Below are 22,469 nucleotides of genomic sequence, written 5' to 3'. Positions count from 1 at the left end.
ATAAGGAAAAAAGATGTAAGTATGATTTCTGGAGTGAAATTCGCTTAATTTCTTGAAATTGTCGCGCTTTGTCTTTCACTCATATACATGCTGCGTTATTATGAAAATCATGACATAACTCTGATCTCTCTTTTTAAAAATGTTTGTTTGTCTGTTTGCTGTCACTCAGGTAGCCCTGTAGACAAGATGAAAGTATGATAGCTGATTACCGCGACAACCAAGTGAAATGTTCGGGTTATTTCTAGAGTTGGAAAGAGAATTGTATATGTATATGTATTTTTTATTTATTTATTTTTTTTTTTTACTCTGACAACTTGTCGATGATGCTAGCAAATTGACCATTTACCAACTGCAGCGCCACCAAGCACCCAGTTTCCCACCAAGTCCCTTCCGCTCCCTCTGTCATTCTTCTTGGTCAACATCTCGGCCACAAACGTCTCGGCCCGAAGTGCCACAATTGTCTGGCCGGCGCTGACCGACCTCCAGCGGCAGTACATCGGGCAGTTTCGCCTCAAGTACCGGGAGCTCACATATGGTGATATGTCATGGAACAGCACCGTGTCCTTCAGGTATAAGGATTGCTGCTCACAGCTGTTTTATCGGCATTCTCACATGATTGTCTTCTTGTTAAATCGCTTTCACCTCTGACAAAGTTTGAATCGCATCGCCAACCAACTTTGAAATTGGGACTTATGGTAATCTTAAGCACTGATTTAATTGAAAGCGTCTGTGCGAGCATGATACCAGTGGGTTATAAGCCACCAGGAGTTTTCCACGCATCGATTGCTATGTGACTTAAAAACAAAACAAAACAAACAAACATGATTTCAGGGTTGACTCCTGCTTACAGGGCGCCCTGCTTACAGGGCGCCTTTCAAGACCTCTTTTGCACTCTTTAAACAATTTTGAATTTTCTGTTATTGGAATAAGTGAAACTTGGTTTCATCAAAACTCCCCAGATATCTTTAATTTACCCAATTATAAATTAGTTAGGGCTCATCGTCAAGGAAAAAGTGGTGGCGGTGTTGCGTTTTATATTGCGCAAAATTTACAGTTCAAAATCCGTTCTGAAATCACGTTAAGATATGCAGAAACGTTATTCATTGAAATTGAGAATCCAATTTCTAAAAATGTTATTATAGGTTTAATTTATCGACCCCCTGATCTGAATTGTGAATTATTTTGTGATGAATTGGATTTATATCTCCATAAGATAGGTAATGAAAGTAAACATGTTTTTATTTTTGGTGATTTCAACATTAACTTTTCCCCCACATCTGATAACAATAATTCCCTTAATTTTATGCATTTAATGTATTCATAAGGTTTTATGTCGATTATCAATAAACCCACCAGGATAAATCCATACTCATCAACTCAGATTGATAATATATTTTCGAATGTGTATAATAATACAATTACGGGGGGGGGGGGGTATATTATGTTCTGAAGTTTCTGATCATTTACCAATATTTTCAATTTGTGAATGCAAATTGGGTCGTAATGAATTACATGATAAAATATGGTATTATAAAGAGTCAAAATGTAATGTGGAATTATTGAAACAGAATTTATTTTTAGAGGAATGGGCAGATATTTATAGTATTAACAATGTTAATTTGGCATATAAATGTTTTAATAATGAATTATTGTATTATTATGAAAATAACATTCCTTTATGTAGAATAAAAAGTAACCGAAGTAAACCAAGAAATCCTTGGATTACAAAAGGTATTTTGAAATCCATAAACACTCGTAATTTTTTGTATAAGTTACATATTCGTAACCCAACTGAATTTAATTTGAATATGTATAAAGTTCATCGAAATAGATTGACAAAATTGATTCGTTTATCCCGCAGATTATATTTTTCTGATAGAATGAAAAAGGTTTCTTCGAATATTAATGCAACATGGAAAATCATTAAAGAGGTCCTAGGTAAAAAGCCTGATTCTCCGCCAACGGATGATATCACATTAAACGGCATTAAAATAAAGGATCCCAATATGTATGCCAATTCATTTAACTCATTTTTCGTTAACATCGGTCCGGAACTTGCAACTAAAATAAGCAATACTTCTGCTCATTTTACAAATTATCTTTTTGACCAAAATCAAGAGTCTATTTATTTTAATCCAACAAGTCCCAGTGAAATTATCAGTATCACTAAATCTTTAAATAGCTCTAAATCTTGTGGTTTTGATAAAATAAATATGAGGTTATTGAAAGAAATAGTTTATCCACTCGCAGAACCGTTAAGACATATATTTAATCTTTCTTTATCACAAGGTATTTTCCCTGATCTGCTGAAAATAGCGAAAGTTAATCCTGTTCATAAAAAGATGATCCTCATGAAATTAGCAATTATCGTCCTATTTCTTTATTGCCTAGTATATCCAAAATTTTAGAAAAAAATTGTTTATAATAGACTTCATATATTAATAAGTATGATTTACTTATTACCAATCAATATGGTTTAAGATAACATTATTCAACTGATTTAGCACTAATACAAATTTATGACAAAATTACGAGTACTTTTGCAAACAAAGAACATGTTGCAGGTATATTTTGTGATTTGAGTAAGGCATTCGATACTCTTGATCATTCTATTTTACTTACCAAACTTAGTCATTATGGTATTCGAGGACACTTTTATGGCTTAAAGATTATCTAACTAATAGAAGACAATATGTTACTTTTAATGGTTGTGAATCTGACCCCCTTTTGATTAAATGTGGTGTTCCTCAAGGCTCAATTCTGGGCCCACTATTATTCCTTCTTTATGTTAATGATATCATAAATACATCCTCTCTTTTCTCTTTTGTTCTCTTTGCTGATGATACGAATATATTTTATTCTCACAAAGATCTTAAGATTTTAAATGATACTTTAAATATTGAAATTAGTAAAGTATCAAATTGGTTTAAGTCTAATAAACTTTCTTTGAATATAAAAAAAGACTCACTTTATTCATTTCAAACTTCATTTTCATAATGAAGATACGTTGATATATATTAACATCGATGATATCCCATTAGAAAAGAAAACGAATTCAAAATTTCTAGGAGTATATATAGATGAAAGTTTGACTTGGAATGAGCATTTACATTATGTTACAACGTGTATTTCTAGAAATATAGGGATAATTTCCAAGCTGAAGTTCTTTCTTCCTCGTTCAACTTTATTTCTATTATATAATTCCTTAATTCTCCCATATATAAGTTATTGCAATGTTGTATGGGATACTTACGGCTCTACCAAAATAAATTCTATATTCAAATTACAAAAGAAAGTTATACGTATTTGTACAGGATCGCATTTTCTGGCTCATACTGATTCTTTATTTCATGAGCTTAAAACATTGAAGGTTTTTGATTTGAATATTATTCAAGTAGCAGTAATTATGTTTAAATGTATACCACATGATCAACTTCCATCATCGTTTGATAACATGTTTAGGTTCAATACTTCTGTCCATTCGTACCCTACTCGTATATGTAGAAATTTCCACCTTTTGAATCCCAAATTATTAGTGACACATAAATCTATAAGACATTCGGGTCCGGACATTTGGAATAATCTCCCGGATAATATAAAGTCTTGTTCAAGTATTTATTCTTTGAAAGCTTCACTAAAACGATATTTGATACAATTATATTCTCCAAACCAATTGAGCTAACAAATATTTATAGTATAGATTGTCATCTTATTGTCAATCTCTATTTTCTTCCTTCAACTGCATCTTGCACTCTCACCTACAACTGCACTGCACTCCCCTGATCACCTTCCTCCAAGAGAGTTATGTCGTTGGATAGTCATTTTATGAGGCCTCCATCCATTTCAAGCTTAATCGCTTATGATGGTGGTCTCCTGCATTCAGTGATCTCTGTTGTTTACTGAAAAATACTGTATATCTTATTTTATGTTTCTGTGTATCTACATTGTTCAATGCAATCACCTATGTGTATCTATTTATGTACTGTTATCGATTTATTTCACTGCACTTGTTATTCTTTGTCTTTGTACTTTTTGAATTTTGCATTCAAATTGCATCTGATTGAATGCAGAAATAAAAGCAAACAAACAAACAAACCTCTGTGAAAACTCTGTTGCTATGACGATAGTAAGATGGCCCTTATCAGATAGATCGAACGTTGGGTTCCATTTCACAAGATTCCTAACTGTTTGAAAAGTGATATCCATTAATATTTGAAGCAATTTTCCCAACACCAGATGACACTCACTGCATCGTCTACAGCAGTACGATGTTCATTCAAGATACACTATTCCGGATAGGAGTATCTTGCAATTTTACTTTGAAAACAAAACGAACTGGTTTGTCAAGAGTGTAACAGCTGTCGCGTCATATTAATCGATTGCCAAACACACAAACGAATGACATGATTCCAGCAGGATCTGAGACACTGTCTTGTTATCATCCTGTAGACCCGAATTACGGAAGTATACCATTCTGGACTTCAGACCCGCCCGGAGCTACGTAGTGCAGTTAGTAGTGATGGTTGGCAGCACACAAGTTGGAATTCATCTTCAGACAAGCAAAATAGAGGTTGATACACTGTGGCTACCATGTAAGTAGATATTGAAAACAACCCATCATGCGACGCAGACTAAGTGATATATGTTTGGTTATACACAGTCAAATTAATGGTTGTTTATCTCTACGGTGAAAATCATTCCTTATCATACGAAAAAGATTCCTACAGATTACACTACACATGCAAAACACCACTAACTTTCCGCTGTTGTTCTCGTATGGCAGAACTGATTCCCCCTACTGGAGATTTCAAGCTTCTTGAAGGAAAAATAATGTGACAGATCACATTTTCATTTAAATGAAATTACGAATTCAGATTTTTGTCCTTATGTCATTACTTGTTAATTACTAATGATTATTATACGAATAAGATATAAATGTGTGCGCAACACGGGATCACAAAACACTTCCTTTGTTTTGTAGTTAAGGGTGAAACTGAGTAATACTGATTTGAATGTTGGGCAAGCTATGAACAGTCCTGATGTTTTCCCATTCTTACCCATAGCCAAACCGTATCCAGGGGATCCATTCGACATCGACATCTACGCCGTAACCGCGACCACGGCTTCGATCAGATGGCCAGCCTTGCCAAACGAAATTGTACAAAATATAATTGGATGGCGACTCATGGTCGTGTCACAGGTGTGAACTCATTCTGGTCCAGTTGTAAACTTTACTTAAATGTTTAACTCGTCTCTAACAATTGTCTAATATAGATGAGTAAACTCGAACGAGGCCAGCATAAGGAAAGCTTGATAAACAATTGTTACAAAAATGCTGAAGTCATGAATTTTCAATATCACAGTGTTTCATAGCAACAGCTGTATTCTTCACAATTATATTTTCATAGCAAATGAGGCAATATTGTCACCAAGTCCTCATTCTCTTATTGTATTGCTCGTAAAATGCTGTAGAAAATTTTATGACCTCTTTTTTTTTTTTCGTTAACGATTTAGCAAAACTTGTCATTGCTAATTCGATAACAAAGCCACTTAGTGTGAAAGATACGCTTTCTCTCTTTAGGGTGCGTTATATGACATACATACATATATATGCAAAAGAAAGAACAAAGTAGTGAATAATGATAACATGCAATCCATTGAAATGAACCCATGCTAAACCAGTGTTTTTTTGACAGTGTACAATGGTATATGGTTTTCTAAGCCACTCCGCACTCAAGCACACAAAGGGTTCAGGAACATTCTTTTTTTTCTCTCATTTTGATGTTGATCTGTTAGTGGCTTGAATAAAATTCGAAACAGTCACCTATGCATAAGTGTGAGTGATATCAGTTAAGTTTACGCCATGTTCTAGAACAAAAATGATCTCAATATGGGTATGTGTGTCTTAGCCTGTCTGTCTATTTGTGTCTGTTCATGTGACAGTCTTCATAATTACATACATTTTCCCCCTACACTGGTTTCATTTTCAGGATGAGAGCAAGGTACTAGAATCTGAGATCGTGGAGCGATCGGCGTTGTCGTACATGATTCAGAACCTCACGTCTGGACGCACGTACCACATTCAGCTGCTGGGTCTGTGGGATAATGAAACTGTTACAAGAGAAGTTCGCTCGAAGACGGTACCTATCACTACTCACAGTTTGTCAGACCGTAAGTATATGGTGCGCCCTCTGTAGTGAGAAAAAATGTGCGCATATTAGTAAGAACAATATATATTTATGTATATAATAAATGAAATGAGATGGGTATACCTACAGCTGCGAAAGAAAAGAAAACATGAAAAATAAAGTACAGGAAAGGAGACCAAATGGACCTGGTTAAATGGATGTAAGTATTTTGAAGGATACAATGCCTAGTTTTTGTTGTATATAATGATATATGTCACTTTGCCTCGTTGAGTATATAGTAGACGTATAATACATGTATATTCAATACTGTGTAATGTCTGAGGAACTCAAGATATCCTGGTAAGGGTTTTCATGTTCAGCTGTTTTACATGTCCATTTGTAAATACCAAATTCATAATAGATACAAAATATTGATCGTTTTCACCATTTTTTTTATTGCTTGCATTCGTCAAAGACGCTTGCAGTCGCACATCCGTCGGACGAAAAGACCTTTATAAACTCAATCTTCTTGTCTGATTTCCGGCATCAGTGCTACACTGTACAAGCCTCTTAGATGAGAAGGATCAGAAAAAATGTCACTTACTCTGTGTCACCCATCATAACTTATCTGATAATTCTATGTCGCCTATGATATACTTAGTCTGTGCAAAAATCCTGTTGCTTAGAGACAGTCTACATCACCGGCTTGTATTGTGACGATCAAGTCTTTGATGACTCGACACGCTGAAAGTATGGCAGTGTTATGAATGATGGCTCACGATTATTTTTTTTTAAATCTTTCTCACTCCCCCTCACTCGTTTTTAACCTCGAGTAGCAATGGAACACGGCAGTAGTCTTACGTCACCAGTGGCTGTTATTGTCGGGACCGTCATTGCCCTATGCATCTTTCTCGTGGTCGTCGTAGCCTTCGTCTTTGTGCGCATCCGAAAACGACACTCGGAGCGCTATGATGTCTACGGAAGGAACGCCACAATAAACTTCAGATCTTCCAACTACGAGCACGTGTACGAGGGTTCGCACGATAACGACGTGAGTAGGAGAGAGTGATGCGTTTAGATGTGTGGTTTTTTTTACGTAGTTTGTGAGAATCGAAAGCAGAAAAAGGAATCTGCCTATACAGACGAGTCGATGAGTAGGATTATCGTTGATCAAGAGAAGTGTATCAGACAAGAAAATCTTTGTCATTTTGTATTGTGACATAAAAACGAGCTGCTCTTTCCCTTTGGCAGTCTCGAGTCAGTTTCATCTGATAAAAGTGACCAAATCCATTTTAATCCAAGATTCAGACAACCTGTCATAAAAACTTCAGAGGGTTTACAGGTAAGTGCCGACTTTTTTCAATTCAATTCAATTCAATTTTATTTCCATTTCCATTGAATAAACAGAAAAAATATATACAATACATTTACAGAACAAATTTATAACAATTTCAAAGAAAACGTACAAATGGTCACGAGTAACAACAGAATTTCGTTTCTAAGGTATATACCTAATACAAAGATTAGAATGGAAATGGAGGGTCCCACTTAAAAAGCAAAGCTTGTAGGGTATGGGACCCTCAAAAAATACGTACACAAGGTCAAAGAAACCAACGTCAACTGACATGAAATTAACTTAGGAAGGGGAAAAAAAGAAGAAGAAAAAAAAAGAACAAAAAAAGGGGGAAATAAGACTATGGTACAACACGCGCCATCGTGGACACAAGCATACTGTACTTCATGATTAAAATGCAATAACAAAACGATACAACGCTCCCTGGTTTGAAATTGCGATTGATTGGGTGCATATGCCGGTATGAATGCATAGGAACGGATATAAGAAAAAAGAGAAAGAGAATAGACTCACTGTTACTGGTACAATAAAATAAATATCTGAGGTAAACTTATGTTAGACAGATTGTTTTCCTTAAAAGATGATTTCTGTGTGATATCTTAATACTTGTAAAAACAAACAAACAAACAAACAAACGACTTGATTGAGAGAATGAAACCGAAGCTAATTTGGTTGTATATCATAAGATTTCAACAGAAAGAATTTTAATTTATTCTTAAAAGAATTCAGAGTTTGTGCTGTTATTATGTCGTTGGGAAGTGAGTTCCAATACTTAGGCCCCTCGTAGATGAAGGTTTGCTGAGCCAGCAAAGTCCTAAAAAATGGTAAATGAAATTCGTTGGATTGCCTTGTAGGATAATTATGAACAGATTGATTTTTTGAAAACATTGATTCAAATATATATGGAAGATTATTTTTATTGTAATTATACATAAATTGTCCTAAATTAAACAAATACAAATCTTTAATTTTGAATATTTTATTTTCAAAAAATAACGGATCAGTATGAGACAAATATGCAGTGTGACATATAATACGCAGTGACTTCTTTTGTAGCAGAAGTAATTTATCCAAAAGAGTTTGATATGTATTTCCCCATACAAGAATACCGTAATTTAAATAAGGCAATATGAGGGATGAATATAATGTAAACAGGGACGACAAAGGAAGACAAAATTTAATCTTATTGATTATACCGATGTTTCGAGAAATAATCTTACATATACTATCAATATGAAATTTCCATGAAAGCTTATTATCAACTGTTATTCCCAGAAATTTGATATAAGAAACATTTTCCAGTGGTGTGCCATCAAAAATAATATCAGCAGGTAGTGCCTCAATGGAGTTGCTGAAAAGCATATATTTTGTTTTTTGGAGATTGAGAGATAATTTATTAGCTTTTATCCATTGAGCAACTTTTTCTAATTCAAAATTTAATGTCTTTACTAGGGTAAAAGGATTATTATACGAAAAAAACAAATTTGAATCATCCGCAAAGAGAATGAAAGAAAGAATATCTGATGATTTACAGAAATCATTCATATAAATAAGAAACAGAAGCGGACCTAATAAACTTCCCTGTGGGACCCCACATTTAACATTTAACATTTGTGAATTGCAACCATTTAAAAAGACATATTGCTTCCTGTTCGAGAGGTAGCTCCTGAACCACTCCAAGGCCTTCCCACGGACTCCGTAATGTTGTAGTTTATTAAGTAAAATATCATGATTAATGGTGTCAAAGGCCTTGGAGAAGTCCAGGAACAAACCTATGAGATGTGAAGATTTGTCGGTAGCATGTGCTACTTTTTCAACAAAACTCAATAATGCATGTGAGGTGCTATGTTTTTCTCTAAAACCAAACTGAGTATTTGAGAGTATATTATTGAATTTCAAAAAAGTAAGAGTTCTTTTGTAAACAATTTTTTCAAGAATTTTGGACAATGTACATAACAAAGAAATTGGTCTATAATTATTAACATCTAATTTGTCACCTTTTTTAAACAAAGGGATGACTTTTGCTATTTTCATACTTTCAGGAACAATACCATAAAAAAGAGATAAATTGAATATATGAGATAAAGGATCCGCAATTGAAGATATTACCCCCTTCAGCAAAAAATTACTGATGTCATCGTGCCCAGCACTTTTTTTGGAACGAAAATCAGAAACAATATTGATTATCTCCTGACTATATGTTGGACTAAAAAATATTGAGTTTAAATTTGGTGGACCTAAAAATTCAGAAAAATGTTTATTTGAAGATGGAATTTTGCTTGCAAGATTTTCCCCAATGGAAGAAAAATGATTATTTAGAATATTACAAATATAATGAGGATCTTCATGAATTTTATCATCAGATCTAATTTTGGTAATATTCGACTTGTTATTTGATATATTCATTGCTTGCTTTAAAACTTTCCATGTATTTTGCATATCATGCTTATAAAATTGTAACTGCTTAGTATAATATTTTTTCTTTTCAATACGTATAATTTTCGTCAAAGTATTTTTATAACTAGTATATTTCAGTTTTGATTGCTCAGTAGGTTTCATTTTAAATTTGTAATATAAATTATTCTTTCTATTTATTGAACGCAAAAGTGACTTAGAAATCCAAGGTAACCTGGGTACCTTTTTATAGTTGGATGACTTTTCTCTTCGTTTTGGAATATGAATGTCCAAGAGTTGAGTAAAAATATGCATAAAATATTCAAATGACAAATTCACATCATTTGAGTCAAAAATAGACGACCAGTCTGTCCTGTCTAAACTAGCACCCAGACTGGCTACATTTTCATGTGTAATTCTTCGTCTAAATAAAGAACTAGATTTATTATCAATGATATCATTTAAAAAGAAACTAGTCGAAATGGGGAAGTGATCTGTAATATCTGAAAGTAATATAAGAGAATCAGGAGACGGCAGAATATTAGAAAAAATATTATCAATAAGGGAGGCGGATTCATTAACTATACGCGTGGGCTTAGATATCAAAGGTAAGAAAGAAGCAGATAGAAATATTTCCATAAAATCTTGTGAGATTGTATTTTGTTTCAGTAAATCTATATTAAAATCTCCCATTATGAAACATTTTTTATGAATAAAAACTGGATCCTTCATTAGATTCGCAAAATATTCCAAAAATGATTTCATATTCGCACTGGGTGGTCTATACATTACACCTATGATTATATTTCTACTGCCAGGGACTGTAATTTCAATGAAAAGAGATTCAATAACTTCAGTCATACAGTTGAGCTCTTCACGAACTATATAATCATACTTTTGTGAAACATATAAAGCAACGCCCCCACCCGCCCTAATTTGCCTGTTATTAACTACAAAATCATATCCGTCGAGGGCGAAAGGAAGACTTAAATCATTGGAAAGCCAGGTTTCGGTTAAACCTATTATCGAAATTTTTTTCCTGATGGGATCATCTAAAAGTAACCTCAGTTCCTCAAAATGTTTATTAATACTCCTAATATTAAGATGTATGAGTGAAAAAATGGTGTGATCATATTCCTTGACAACATTATTAAACTGGTTGAGAGTAAGATATTCCGAAGATGGGCTTTGCAATTGGTTTTCTATATCAAAGTCATAATGAAATTCTTTCGACGATGTATTAAAACTATCTGAAACACAATTATCGAAAAACATATTATTTTGATCAATATTTACTTCTCTTTCTGCCAAAGAAGGTCCTACCGTATCGAAAAAATCATCATCAGTAATTGAATTGAATGCAGTGTCTATTGGATTGTGTAGTACAGGGTGAGCGTGATTGCCATTGCTTGTGTCCACGAGGGCACCTGTCGAGTGCAGCACAGGGGATTTTGACATCTAGAATGTCTGTGATGTACGAGACTAAAAAGAAAGAAAATGCTACATCTTAGTTGGAAACAGAGTCAATGTAACATTAATCCCATACACGAGGTACCACATATATTACAGAATAACGTATTAACAATTATCAAAGAGCGTCTTCAGCCTTGCTCTACTATATAATAGGAATTAGAATACACCAGTTAAGAAATCAGGTTACAGAAGGAAAAAGAAAAAAAAAACAAACTAGGTAAAATGTCCCTTGACATTTATGAGTATTACATTAACCATTTTCAGAGAGTGATAGAAAAAAAAAAGAGGAAAAAAATAAAACACCTCTCCTATACCAGATGCAGACATCTTGAATTGAATGATTTACATTCACAAATTTATGTACATGGGATGACATAGATACAACACTGGTTGAATGCGAATGGGTGAATGCCCACCATTGTATGGTCACAGCGCGAACGGTCAATAACCACCAGCATGGCGCCCCCTGCCACGCCCCGCCGATGAGGCAAGGGATCGCCAAGCAGTACCTCAATGAAGGCGCCAACAAACAACCACGTGACGGGGAGGCGCCATGCTTCGGACTGCAATGTACAATGAAACAATAGAACGCAATCATCACCTGTGTATTACACTTGGGTGTCACAAATATAGCATATTCAGCTTTGTGTACACAGTATAACACGCGCAGATGAAGGAATGAGAAAAAGGTGAGTTAATTGTATAGGGAAACGTAGGTCAGTAACCACCAGCATGGTGCCCTCTGCCACGCCCCGCCGATGAGGCAGGAGACCGCCAAGCAGTACCTCAATAAAGGCGCCAACAAACAACCACGTGACAGGGAGGCGCCACGCTTCGGACTGCATTAATGAAACAATAGAACACAATCATTACCTATGTATTACACCTAGGTGTCACAAGTACCATAATATGCAGCTCTGTGTGCACCGTATAAACACGTATGTTTTAAATCATCCTACTTGGCAGACTATCATAATAAATCATTGATAAGTCAACCTTAATACAGAGCGGTCGTACATTCATAACACGTCTGAGAAGAAATTAGTCTCAACGTGAGAAAATCAAATGAAAAGGAAAAAAAAAAATATATATTCTTCGTAACTTTGCAATATTGAGAGTGGCTCGTTCAGTTTGAATGAACAGCAACACAGGAATATTAATCAAAATAAGCTTTATCTTAGCATAATAGCATCATATTACAATTCTTTTTTTTTTCTTTTTTTTTCAAGTACCGGTTATCTCTTGTAATCAGTAGAAACAATAACCAATCTACCATTAACATCCATGAAATTACGTACTGAGGTGATGAAGCGTTCCACCAGTATGTGTGACGTGCACAGTCACCACATGTGTATTACACTACCTTGGGTGTCACAATGTAGCATAAACAGTTTTGTGTACACAGTGCAAACACAGTCATGAGCAATTCAATCCATGGAGAAAGGCTGACTGACATCACGAGGAATTTACACAGTATAACACCATAATGTTTCACATACAGGTGAAGGTATGAAAAAAAGAAGAGAACTTAATTGAGTATGGGGAAATAACTTGCGATATTGAGAGCGGCTCGGTCAGAGCGTAGTTTGAACTCGAGTCTAAGCACACACCTGAAAATGATATCCAAACAGGAAAAGAAAAAAAAAAGGAGTTACATACTTGTTTTCCGTGGGCAAACTCTGTGTGCAGCTGCCTTGCCCGTTTTCATGGGCAAACTCTGTGTATATGCAGGTAATTGCTTTTTGTTGTGAATGTTTAAGCGCTGACTTTGATCATGAACAGTAGGCAAAAATCTGTGCCAAAACACACACCAGTTACAACGTAACATGATACTGATTGAATGTTTTAAAATATCCTACTATCATGACTATCCTGATGATAGGATCATGTTACAAATTTAGAATACCGGTTATCTCTTGTAAGTACACATCAGAAAAGGAAATTAATCTCGACGTGAGTTAATCAAATGAAAAGAAAAAAAAAAACTAGAGACTTCATAACTTGCAATATTGAGAGAGGCTCGTTCAGTTTGACAGAACAACAACACATGTATATCAATCAAATGAGCTTCATCTTTAATAGCAAATGAGCGTGGTTTGAAGTCTAATCTAAGCACACGTTTGTAAATGATATTCTAGCAGGAAAAAGAAAGAAAAAAGTTACATACTTATTTCCCGTGGGCAAACTCTGTGTGCAGCTACTTTGCCCGTTTACATGGGCAAGCCCATTATCATAATGTTGATACAACATAGTACTGATTGAATGTTTTAAAATATCCTACTATCCTATTAACAACATTATGTTGAATATTTTTTTTAAATACCGGTTATCTCTTGTAATCAGTCGAAACGATATCCAATCTACCATTAGCATCCATGAAATTTCGTACTGAGTTGATGAAGCCTTCCACTGGTATGTGTGACGTACCCAGTCACCACATGTGTATATTACACTTGGGTGTCACAATGTAGCATAAACAGTTTTGTGTACTTTAGCCTGAAAATAACCAAAATTATTGGAGAAAGTTGATTACTTGTGTATACACTAATAATATGTCAGTTTGGAAAGAAGAGATATGATGCTGTGAGAAGGATTAGGAGAGGAGGGAGATAAAATAGATCCAACTTGTACACCCGTATCCATCTCAAACGAACTCTGTTTCCAACAGTTTCCTCTTGCAGAAGCCTTTGCTGTTTATGCTGGTATTAACGGCTGCTTGTCACGAGTCTGATACCCACGAGTCACACCCCCACGAGCTCGACACTAGCGCGGCAAGGCCCATGAGTCCGACACTAGGCAACAAGGCTCAAGAGCCGACGCTATAGGCAAAAAAAGGCCCACGAGACCAATCATAACCGGACTAAATGTACGCAACGTCGGTCTCGTGGTCCTTTTTTTTACCAAGTGCAATGTCGGACTCGTAGGTCATGTTTTACTAGTGTCGGACCCGTGGAACGTGTTTGCCTTCTGTCAGACACGTGGGGCTTATTTGCCTGGTGTCGAGCTCATGCGCTGCGATGTGTGACTCGTTGGCTGTATGACTCATGGACCTTCTTTCAATGTCGAGCTGGTGGACCGTATGACTCGTGGGTGTCGGGCTCGTAGGATGACCCTGTATTAACCTCTAAACTTATTTTATTCTCAGGTTAGCATCTATTAAAACTCTACTCCTTCCCTGCACCAATTCCATCTATTCTTTCTGTTCTTGCTCGCTTTCTATCTTTTTCCTGTTGTCGTGTTCTCTTTGCTTGGTCTTATTTGATGTATTCATAATTTCTTTTGGCTCATCATACATTCTCCTTTTTAGGATTCACACAGTGAAAGACGCTTCAGTGACGCGGGTCTGCTTGAGAGCGGAAGGCGGGATAGTGAGGCGGAGTTATTGGACATCGACTGAATAACCCGGATGCTGACTTTTGAGCAACGGAGACTACACACCATGCACTTTTCGTTATCAACATCTTCTCACAAGGCTCAGCATGCATTTCATCTCGAAGGACTTAAAGATGCTGATTCGAAGAATTTAAGCTTCCACTGTCTCAACTTGTAAATGCATTTGCTTCTTGACAGTTGTTTTTGTTAATAGTAGCGTTGATGCGAGTGCATTTGCCGCGAAATACGTGTCGCTTGTGGTCATCACAATTAACGTATCTGAAATCCTAGTACAGATACGAGATGTAGCAGTACACGCTGCCCTATAAGGAGCACTGCATGAAAACCCTCACTCTTTGTTGTAAGTAAACATGACAGATATAAGTTTGAAAAACTAGCAGAGTGTTTCATACAGACTGAACACGGACCACGTGCAAAACCTTTTCGCCACATATTTTCGTAACTCCAGTACCCATTTTGATAGATTGCAATTTTGTGTAGAGTAGATGTTCTGACTACATATTGCAGAGAAAGTGACTTTGTAAGCAATTATTTTCTATACTAGAATTTTAATAATTTCAAGTGATTAACTTCTTACTTATTACAAGCTTGTACTTTCACGGCAGTACTAAACCCAACAGAGGCATGACGATGAAGCTTCCAGGTTTGTTGTGAGAACATTATTTATTTTTTTTTTTGTGAACAGAATATGTTTTTCTTTCACGCTCTCGTTTCTAAGACAATGCTCTCGTTTAGCCGTTACTATTCGTCATGGTTATTCTAATCAGTACTCAATACAATGTACCACGAAATAGTCTAATTTATTTGATTTAACATGGTCGGCTTCTAAATAGTTTGGCACACACAGCTATTACAGTGCACACTGAGCATTGGTCATTGACTCAGTTATTTATCTACTTTTATTTTAGTTATGATTACATGAATGGTGAGCCTAATTGGCATATCGTTTTTAAGATAAGAAAATACTTCATTGTCATCCGTTGAGTATAAAAAATATAAATATATGAGTATAACTCAACCAAACCTGGAGCCTATGTAGAGGGGCTCTTTCTGCCTCGTTTTCCTGGTTTTTTTTGAATGCTGTGAAATATGCAAAATAATAATGATAATAATAAAGGACATATTGCGCAGCTACTATAATGATATACTCTACTGCGCATTACAAAATAACATAACATACATACAAGAAATTCAAACATAAAATACATTACTTCAAGAGATGACTTTTTAACCTGACCTTAAACTCATTAATTGTAACTGCTTGTCTTACAAAAGCACATAACTAGCAGAACTTCAAACTTAGTCTTATTGCCGTGAAAGCCTATGGCCAATGATTTAATAATGGGTATTGACTTGATTTTTAACTTGTTAACGTTATACTTGAATAGACCACCGTTATCATTTTTAACGGCATAGATTATAATCCTCCGTGCCTTGTTACTATTCATGTCACATAACAAAATTACAAATTTCATCAATTATGTGTTTTTGACGAATCGACAGCATTTACGCCAACAATGTAGCGGTTGAAATCCTGTCGTAGATTACATGCCTTGCTTTCCTTGCATTGGTTGATTACGACTTTGAATATGAATTATTTTCAAAGTTGGTTAGTTGTTATTGGTAACGTTTGTCTATTTCTGACGATCAGCTTTTCCTAAAAACGCAGTCATTTTCATATGGTATTCCTTGACAACTGCTTGATTTGTATGTGCGTATTTTGTCACGAGAAACTCTATAATGATTGTGTTGTTTGAAAGTTTGCATGGTGATGTAAATGAGGAAGAAAGGCTTGCGGCAACACCATGTGCGTATGTAGTCCTTGAAAAGACTGTTGTTTGGCGAGAGATGACCCTTTAGGAAGAGAAGAGTGGAGAAGGGAAGCGACATAGAGAGAGTGTAAGAAAGGCAAAAATAGCCACATGACCATCGAGGAGCAGCGGTGACCTGGAAGTTGAGGTTGCAGTAACAGAGAAGGGGGAATAGGATACAGGAAAACTCTCAGTAAGGTCTTTATCAAGAATGCATGGATGCGTTGTATGAAAAGCAGCGAGTTATTTCGATGTCAATCAGTGAGGATCTGTTAGAGGAAAAAGTAATAAAAGATGTAAATACGGACAACCTCGCTGATTGATTTACAGATTTTTTGTTTTGTCATTCAAAATGAAGTAAGAATCATCCCTACAATGCTATTTGGCCATTTATTCATTGCAATTATTAATAAAAGCAGAAATTTTGAATGTGAAATTAGGGAACTGTGATATACCAGTACTTCTTACTTGTAATCCCATTTAAAGTTCATGTTGATAGTGATTTCAGTTAGATTGATGTACGTGCATTTCTTCATATACCATGCTGGAAGGTGAGATTGGATTCATTGCTGAATTTCGCATCGTTTTGCTGTGAACAACGCGAGCAGTTCTCGTGAAGTCCGTCTATAACCGATTGATGTTTTACTTCTCAATATTACAAGAAATAACTTGCCGTGATTTCCGACTAAACTGGCCAGTGATACGCTGGTAGCTAGATGATCGAATGTATGTTCGTTGTAACAAAGTCTCCATACACAGACATGTGGTGGTATTAAAGTTGGGTTTATGTTTTCGATATTGTCGATTTGTTGTCTTTAAAAAGACGAGTTTTCTATCAGGCACAAGTGTAGTGTTGAGTTCTTGGAGCAGTATTTGTGTGTTGTGATTTAAAGATTGTAGTAAAAATTATCACACGTTTTGAACAAAATTAATAGATGTTGATCAAATTGACAAAATTGTTATATGAAATCAACATTTTCATTGTTTTTGTCAGTACACGTTGTAGTTATTATTGTTTTTGTTCAAGTATTTTTTTCTTACAGTGGTTTTTGACTATTGCCAGTCGTTTTTTTTTAATCTTGTTCTACAATAAAGGAAAAGGTTGCTGTTTTTGTTTATGTATAGTGATCAAGTCAGAGCAACATTTAGCCTTATGCAAAGGCAGCTCGCTATTGAGGACACGCACACATAGAGAGAGCAGTGGACTCGCACACACAACGCGCGAGCGGCGAGCTGCGAGTGTACGATCCGATCGCTGTGTGCGAGTCCATTGCAAGCTGCCTTTGCAAAAGGCTAAGCAACATTATGTTTCGAGATTGCAATGTACATTGCGCATTTTTTTATCTCAAAGGCATATAACAATGAAATGATTATATTATTCTTCATATCAAATGGGAACATCGTATAACATTGACAGAGTCATGTTTCGTGACCATGATGACCAATACGAGGAATATGACACCAAAGCAGTAAAGTGCATGAAATTCGTCGTGAGTAGTTGATATTTATCAACTTTTGACCCCCTTGTACTCAGCCTTGGAATTACCACTTTTGTGACAAAGTTGTCCTTCTTTTCTTCGACTGGTAATGCATGGATGCCTGACATTTCTGAATTATTATCTTTGTTCAAATGAGCCGTAGGGAGAAGAATATTTCTTGTGTCAGTGAAATGTTACAATGAAATGAATTTGTACAGTGCCCAATTTCTTTGTTCTCTTTGGTACTCTGAGACGGAATTATACGTTTTTGGTCATTCAGGGTAATGATGCAGTAGTAGTTTTCACCATTGCCATGATTACACTGTTAATTAATTGAATTTCTTCAGTGAGGAAGCCATATGCATACAATCAATGTAACAATTACAATAGTAAATTACATATATATATATATATATATATATATATATATATATATATTGAATTGAGATTTCACGTATTGGCTCCACGAAGAAATGAAGAAACAAACTGGTAATGGATTTTTGGCCGATAAAGCATGAGTTTATTCGACTCAAATTTCCGGCGTCCACATACGCCTTCTTCAGGAGTGACACGAACTCCTGAAGAAGGCGTAGGACGCCGGAAATTTGAGTTGAATAAACACATGCTTTATTGACCAAAAATGCATTACCTGTTTGTCTTCATTTATATATATATATATATATATATATATATATATATATATATTCTACCCATTGATCCTACTTTCAATGTATACATACAGAACATAATCGTATATACACCCCTTTTAGGGGTATATGATTATATGCACTCACATACGCGCAAACATGCACATTCATTCACACATCACTGATACAGTATCTGCAGCATAATATTATTTGTTTTAGGAAATTCTCTAATCACTTTGGAAAAAATAGCCACTGTAAATAGTAACCCGCCCTTCAGGGACCAAGGAATGGAAAAGCAATCTGCTAATTAAGAATGTTTAATGAAGCAAAAAGATTTGTACTTCAAAGAAATAAAGAAGACATTCTAAATCTGTCTCTTGTTCTGGAATGCTAAGACTAATTTTTTAAAAGGCAATTTTTACTTATGGAATTTCTCTCACAGAGAAAACCATGTGTAACAATTTTTTATATAATGTATATTTATAAAAGCATTGATAATGTCACAATAGAGGAATGTATTAAATGCCATCTATTGCCTTGGTTTTAATTTAAAATCCGAATTTTCGGGGGCCTACCCTATCTGATAAGATGCTATATCATATAGGATAATAAACATATCTAATATTATCATTGTAGCGCTTTCATCCTTGACGAAGGTGGAGGCCCCCGAAAATTCGGATTTTGAATTAAAACCATAATATAAAGGCAATTGGCATATAATGCATTCCTCTATTGTGACATTATTATTACTGTTTCTAGTACTGTCAATACGCGGAGCAAATACAATATATATATATATATATATATATATATATATATATATATATATATATATATATATTCGTGTATGTTTATATGTATACATATCACATTGGAAAAACAGCAATGGCCAATATTCTAGCGCCCTTCAGGGACATAGGAATGGGATAAGCAATCTCCATTGAGGTAGCAATGTTTGTGCCTATTATAATAATGCAAGGCTCGACATTTAGCGGCGGTCCGGGGAAACCAGAAATAAATGTTGCCCCCCCCCCCCCAAAAAAAAAGAATATATATATATATATATATATATATATATATATATATATATATGAATTACATATATCTATATATATATAAATAAATAAATATATATATATATATATATATGTGTGTGTGTGTGTGTGTGTGAACGTGTATATAGTTCTCATCTGTTTTCTCACACAGGAAAGGAGAATATCTTGCTACTCATTGCTCGGTAACTGCGCGCTTTTTAGTTAGCTGTCACAAGCAGGGTTGCAAGATTTGTTATTTTAAAGGGCAAATTGGGCCATATTATTTCTTTTTTCCCAGCCAAATTTCACTGCATTTTTTTTCTTCAATAGGTATTACCCTGCAGGGCCGGCGCACTGTTTTCAAAAGTGTGGGGGCCCACTTGCAAAAAAAAAAAAAAAGGTCCTCAGCTCATTCTCTCCCCTCCCATAGTAGTGCCTCTTACGTACTTCCGGGTTGAAAAATGTGTGGGGGCCCAAAGTGACGACACCTTATGTATTCCTTTGTATGGTGCACAAAAAGTGTGGGGGCCCGAGCCCCCACGGCCCCCACGGCTGCGCCGCCCCTGCCCTGTGATGAATATTGTCATGAAAATTTCGTATACGCCTTAATTCAATACTGAATTTGTAAGACTTTGTTAACTTACTTAGTTACACTACATAGCATTTGAAGCCCTTGTTTATGTACCACACTTGCCAGTTTTCACACGTATGGTTTACAATCATTTTCATGTTTTATTACATTTCATTATTTCATTTATAAATATTTTTATGCTTCTTGGCCACAGTAATACGTGGTGCTTGAAACCTTTATGATACACCTGCGAATTTTATTGTTTTTTCAATGTTAATTGTATTTTATGATGTTCTTCTTTAATTTTCGGGTCACCAAATTTCATTGTCGGGCTACCAAAATAATTGATGATGTTAGTAGGTCGAACGGACCACAACCCCCCGCCCCCAAAGAAAAAGTTAGCGTCGAGCCTTGCTATAAGTAATTTAATGTATCTCTGCTCAACTCCTTGTTCATTTGTGTGCATGTGATGACAAGAATGATTCTGGATTTTGTGTAAATGTAATCGTTATGTCCACCTGCCTTTTTAGGGAATTCGCATATCAAAATTTTAAGACAGGAAGTATAGGAAGTCTGATATTGTCATTAACTGTAATGTTTATCTAGCAATCTGATAAGTACCGGAACCAACCTGTATAACATCTATACCAACCCCAACATTTCCATTTTTATAATCCCAACATGAATAGCATATTGTGAAAGTGTATACATTGTATATGTATGTGTGCTTATGTGTGTGAGAGTATTATGTACTAGTGTGATAATGTATATCAGGGAGGTCTCACCTCCCTGATATTGATATATATATATATATATATATATATATATATATATATGTATATATATATATATATAATTATATGGGTATATATATATATATATATATATATATCATTATATATGTGGTGGTATGTGTATATATCTTATATAAAGAGAGAGATACATAAATAAATGTGGGTATACTTACAGCTGTCGATCCCTATACATATAATACACGAACCCAGCACACACGAACAACCAAGCCCAGCACCAACATCAGCTGAAGCCCTGATGAAGGTCCATTGAGGGACCAAAAGCTCGGCCATTATAGGTATTGTTTACCATATTGGGAGCAGTGATTTGACAAAAATGTTAGAGCCATCACATTTGATGTATATGTGTATAGGTCAGTTGTATCACGAAACATCCTACAATATAAAAACTCTGGAAAAAGCCTATATAAAGTATAAGGGGATATTGATATTTTTCTCATTAAACCATATAACTGTAGACGGTTTAGTCTAGAAACACTTATTTTATTATAACTATTGTTCACATTTTGTATATCTAACAATGCTTAACGTTGAATATTATGCTGATCAACATTTTTACAATAGTTGCTTTTATCCCTAACTCACATTTTAGAACTATTTTGAAACACTAAAGCTGGGTTTTTGTTTCATCTGCAAGAAGAAATCTGCATGAAAAAGCAACACTGTGTCTGTACATGGTATCTCCACGTGCCCTTCATGGCATTATGTAGGCCTACACACACACACACACACACACACACACACACATATATATATATATATATATATATATGCATATCATAATGTATTTTGATATTGTTTTATTACATTTCATTTCAATTGATATACATCGCTCATGCACAGTCAAACTGAAAAAGGTTAAAAGAAAATCATTTATAGAGTGAAATAATTTTATCGAACCCAATAAACTGAATCATTTATTACATAGTACTAACTTCTTTATTTTGAAGAACAAAGTCACGATAAACAATAGGTTTACGATATCAATTAATATATCATATCACATCAATAATAGTCTGTAAAGCTTATTGGGATATCTAACAAATGTGAAATGCGCTATATAAAAACTACTTTTATTATTATTGTTATTATTACCGTAATATAGGCCTATATATAGATTGAATGAAGCGATAACATAACGTAAAAATATAAATTCTCAAATTTTGCATTCAAATATTTGCGGAATTTTGCCATGCAACCAAACTCATTCATATTCACTGCCTTACTATTCGATTGGTACTTTGAGAAAACGAATTCAGAATAATTTCATTCAATTTAGAAAGTGCATGCTTAATTAGTATTCAAATTCTTAACTACAGTGGATGCCGACGCGTATAGTCTGTGGCATTCAAGTTATGTAGCGCGTGACGTTTG

The 22,469-nt window shown here is 35.0% G+C and overlaps 1 protein-coding gene across 2 annotated transcripts in view; it reads left to right on the top strand.

Moving 5' to 3' along the window:
• LOC139719539 (uncharacterized) overlaps positions 1 to 15,615 on the top strand; it is a 55,697-nt gene extending 40,082 nt beyond the window's left edge. For both annotated transcript variants that reach the window (XM_071630954.1, XM_071630953.1), the window contains exons 12-17: positions 356 to 569; positions 4,450 to 4,592; positions 5,064 to 5,200; positions 5,991 to 6,171; positions 6,965 to 7,179; positions 14,657 to 15,615. In XM_071630954.1, coding sequence (XP_071487055.1) covers positions 356 to 569; positions 4,450 to 4,592; positions 5,064 to 5,200; positions 5,991 to 6,171; positions 6,965 to 7,179; positions 14,657 to 14,746 — 980 coding nt within the window. In that variant the 3' untranslated portion in view covers positions 14,747 to 15,615. The remainder of the gene's footprint in view (positions 1 to 355; positions 570 to 4,449; positions 4,593 to 5,063; positions 5,201 to 5,990; positions 6,172 to 6,964; positions 7,180 to 14,656) is intronic.
• Positions 15,616 to 22,469: the final 6,854 nt, after the last annotated feature.

The sequence above is a fragment of the Diadema antillarum genome, unplaced genomic scaffold (genome assembly GCF_040938485.1).
Source record: "Diadema antillarum isolate AM-2024a unplaced genomic scaffold, OU_Dant_1.0 scf00000111, whole genome shotgun sequence".
NCBI lineage: Eukaryota > Metazoa > Echinodermata > Echinoidea > Diadematoida > Diadematidae > Diadema > Diadema antillarum.
The sequence above is the reverse complement of the archived record's forward strand: the minus strand, read 5'-3'. Positions and strand labels throughout refer to the sequence as shown.